The sequence below is a fragment of the Peromyscus leucopus genome, chromosome 17 (assembly GCF_004664715.2).
Source record: "Peromyscus leucopus breed LL Stock chromosome 17, UCI_PerLeu_2.1, whole genome shotgun sequence".
NCBI classification, from domain to species: Eukaryota; Metazoa; Chordata; class Mammalia; order Rodentia; family Cricetidae; genus Peromyscus; species Peromyscus leucopus.
In genome coordinates, this window is record NC_051077.1 from 52,897,530 (window position 1) to 52,901,225 (window position 3,696).

General features: G+C 63.1%; 1 protein-coding gene across 1 annotated transcript; it reads left to right on the forward strand.

Moving 5' to 3' along the window:
* Window positions 1-437: 437 nt before the first annotated feature.
* Klf2 (Kruppel like factor 2) lies at window positions 438-2,890 on the forward strand. The gene is made up of 3 exons (XM_028893533.2): window positions 438-545; window positions 960-1,770; window positions 2,274-2,890. Exons 1-3 carry the CDS (start codon window positions 474-476, stop codon window positions 2,447-2,449), a joined length of 1,059 nt encoding a protein of 352 aa, XP_028749366.1. The 5' UTR covers window positions 438-473; the 3' UTR covers window positions 2,450-2,890.
* Window positions 2,891-3,696: the final 806 nt, after the last annotated feature.

Here is a 3,696-nt window from a genome sequence, read left to right on the forward strand (position 1 = left end):
TCGGCTTCCAGAGTAGCATACATGTCAGGCTCACCCAAAGATTTCACAGAGCGTCCCTTTGGTGAACCCAGTGATCGCAGACTCCGCATACATCGGTCCAGGTTTCCCGGAGCCTGAGGCTGGGGAGACACCGGGGAAGCCTCCTCACGCCGTGTTCCCCGCGGAGTCCCAGGTGCCACCCCCGCATGCTAGCCTGGCTGTTGTGCCTGGCGTGTTGACGCCGTCGTCATGGGGACGGCCGGGGGCGGGCCCCGGCCTCGGGGGGCGGGGCCTGGGACTCGCAGCCCGGGCTCCAGCAGTGGCCGCCGCCGCCGCCGCCGCCAGGCTTATATACCGCGGCTAAATTTAGGCTGAGTTCGGAGCTCGTCCCCATCCGGGACGCGTTTCCGCCGCCGCCTCCTGGCCCGCCCCCCCGTGCCGGCCGCGCCTATAAGGCCTGGGCGGACCGGGCCGCGGCACACACAATCCCTGCCATGGCGCTCAGCGAGCCTATCCTGCCGTCCTTCGCCACCTTCGCCAGCCCTTGCGAGCGCGGCCTCCAGGAGGTGAGGGTTGTCGGGGGGCACCGTGGGTAGTGGGGCAGCGGGGGACCAGGCCACAGGATGTGGGCGCAGGGTCGAGCACTGGGGATTGCAAGCTTAGTACCGGGGTGCGTGCAGACCGCGGGCGGCGGTGGGAGACCTTGGGCTGCGGAGAGTTAGACTGCTGGCGGTAAAGAGTTAGACCTCAGGCAGGGGGGGAATAGAGAGGTGGGCACAGGGGCTGAGGACGCCAGGCGAGGATGGCGACCTGTGGGTGCGTGCGGATCGCGGGCGCAGGGGCTGAGGGCGCGCGCACCTATTAGGGATAGATAGGGAACTCGGGGTGCAGAGCGCGGGCGCCTGGGAGTTGTTAGACCTTGGGGTGCCGGGGAACAGAAGGTGGCCCCATGCTCACGTCCCGCACCCCGTTTCCCGCAGCGCTGGCCGCGCAACGAACCCGAGGCGGGCGGCACCGATGAGGACCTCAACAGCGTGCTGGACTTCATTCTGTCCATGGGGCTGGACGGTCTGGGTACCGAAAATCCTCCCGAGCCGCCGCCACAGCCCCCGCCGCCTGCGTTCTACTACCCGGAGCCCGGCGCCCCGCCGCCCTACGGCACCCCCGCGGCGGGCTTGGGACCCGAGCTGCTGCGCCCGGAGCTGGACGTGCCTCCGGGGCCCGCGCTGCACGGCCGCTTCCTCCTCGCGCCCCCGGGGAGGCTGGTGAAGGCCGAGCCCCCGGAGGTGGACGGCGGCGGCTACGGCTGCGCGCCCGGCCTGACCCGCGGGCCGCGCGGGCTGAAGCTCGAAGGCGCCCCGGGAGCGGCAGGTGCATGCCTGCGGGGCCCCGCCGGCCGTCCCCCGCCACCCCCGGACACGCCTCCGCTCAGCCCCGACGGCCCCACGCGCCTTGCAGCGCCCGGTCCCCGCAACCCGTTCCCACCACCCTTCGGCCCCGGCTTCGGCGGCCCCGGTCCTGCGCTGCACTACGGGCCGCCCGCTCCCGGCGCCTTTGGTCTCTTCGACGATGCGGCCGCCGCCGCCGCGGCCCTGGGCCTACCTCCCCCCGCCACCCGCGGTCTCCTCACGCCGCCCTCGTCCCCGCTGGAGCTGCTGGAGGCCAAGCCCAAGCGCGGCCGCCGCTCCTGGCCCCGCAAGCGCGCCGCCACTCACACTTGCAGCTACGCCAACTGCGGCAAGACCTACACCAAGAGCTCGCACCTAAAGGCGCACCTGCGCACGCACACAGGTGGGCTCCTGGCCTCAGCCGGGGCGGGGGGAGCTGCAGCCGGGGGATGGCCGTGAGTTCGGGGCCAGGCTAGGCTATGGAGGGAGACTCCTGTCGGCCCTCCGGAAGGGAAATGTGTCCACAGCCTCTGGTCCTGGCAAGGGGGCGTGGCAGATCAACAGGTTGGCTAGGGGAACTCAGGTCTCAAGACTTGGGGATCAGTGCAGGTTTGGGGTCTACGGTGAACACGACTTCTGCCCCCAGCCCTGCATATAACCCCTGGCACAGTGGCGATGAGCGGGAGGGTCAGGAGTTCAGGGCTAGCCTGGTGTAGTCGATACTTAATCTCAGATGTTACGGGGAGCCTGCTGGGGAGACAGCCTCGGGAGCATAAGGTTCTCTGTCTAGAATGGACGTGGGTGGGGAAGAGAATGGAGAGGGAGGGGGCAGGTGCCGTTGGGTGCTGGGTGCCGGAACTAGGCTTTCGGGGAAACTAAGGCTGACTGTCATCCCCTCCCCCGCAGGTGAGAAACCTTATCATTGCAATTGGGATGGCTGCGGCTGGAAGTTCGCGCGCTCAGACGAGCTTACCCGTCACTACCGCAAGCACACAGGTCACAGGCCCTTCCAGTGCCATTTGTGCGACCGTGCCTTCTCCAGGTCCGACCACCTGGCCCTGCACATGAAGCGACATATGTAGCCTGGGCAGACCCGGCTACCCCCTGCGCGGCCGTGGCGGGTCCCACGCGCCGGGCACGGTCCCTTTGCAAACTGACTGCTATTTATTGGACCCTGAGGACGGGGCCGGACAGTGTGGCTACAGGACAATGACTGCCACCAGTTCGGGCCCCCACCGTGACTGAAGGCCCCGGGGAAGAAGACAGGAGCCTGTGAAGAATGTTTTCAAAATGGTGCAATAATTGACTTATTTCCCTCGGGTCCCCACTAGAGGATCGAGGCTAGATGCCTTGTGAGAAATGGCCTTTGAGTGTACCTGCGTCGTTTTTTTATGATATTGTATATAAGTGACTGGCAGATTGTATTACTATAAGGGAGACGATGGCATCTTTGCCGCCTGCTTCGTTTTTATAAGACTTGGTGGTTTTTTTTTTTAATTAAAAAGTTTTGGATCTTTGAAGAATCGCCGCAGTGGTGTGGTTGGGGATGGGGGGAGGCCCTGAGGGGGTAGGCAGAGCGCGCCTGTGGCCAAGGTCGCCAGCTGCAGCCCCCAGCTGCCAGGGTCTGTGGGTTCTCTATAAATGTAAACAGGAGTTTTAGGATTGAGCGTGCGTTATTTAAGGCAGCTACGTTGAGCCATAATTTGCTCCCCTGTTTCCCGGTGCTGGTCCCACTGATGTGGCCATCTCTAAACTGGGGGAGGGGAGAGAAGGAAAATTAAAGACCTTTCCTGGTAACTTCTGGGGTTTTAGCCAAACTTAAGGAGCATGCTGGTGTTTCGTTGCTTTTTTTAAATTTTTATTTTTGGAAGCAGGGTCTTTATGTAGACCAGGCTAACCACAAACTCCGATTGCCCTGCCTCTGCCTCCCAAGTGTTGGGATTGATTTTTCTATAGGGAAAGTGTTTTGCTACATTTCTTTTTGTGTTTTGGAGGGCTGCACATGCTGCAGTGCAGTGTGGAGACCAGCAAACAGCTTTGAGTTGTTCTTTGTAGGTCGGGGGGATTCAGCTTAGGTCTTCAGACTTAGCTGCAAGCGCCCTACCCAGCTGTGCTGGCTCACTCAAGGTCTCGCAGCTGAGAAAGGTTTTGAACTAATGGCATGTGAACACGGTGACATGTGGCACCTGGCTTTGATTTTTGTTATTTTGGACGGGCTGGGATGACGTGTGCTTCATGCTCCCGGCTCGGCAGCGGTTTTGCAGTCGCCCACCTGTGTCGGGTCCGGAGACGGAGTTCTTCTTCTAGCAATGCCCGGAGGCAGCAAACC

Excerpts from the sequence above, each read along its gene's own strand:
- Klf2 (XM_028893533.2), top strand. The coding sequence starts at position 474 with ATGGCGCTCAGCGAGCCTATCCTGCCGTCCTTCGCCACCTTCGCCAGC. Across the intron at positions 546-959 it reads GCGAGCGCGGCCTCCAGGAG|CGCTGGCCGCGCAACGAACC; the intron begins GTGAGGGTTGTC and ends CGTTTCCCGCAG. Across the intron at positions 1,771-2,273 it reads GCACCTGCGCACGCACACAG|GTGAGAAACCTTATCATTGC; the intron begins GTGGGCTCCTGG and ends CCTCCCCCGCAG.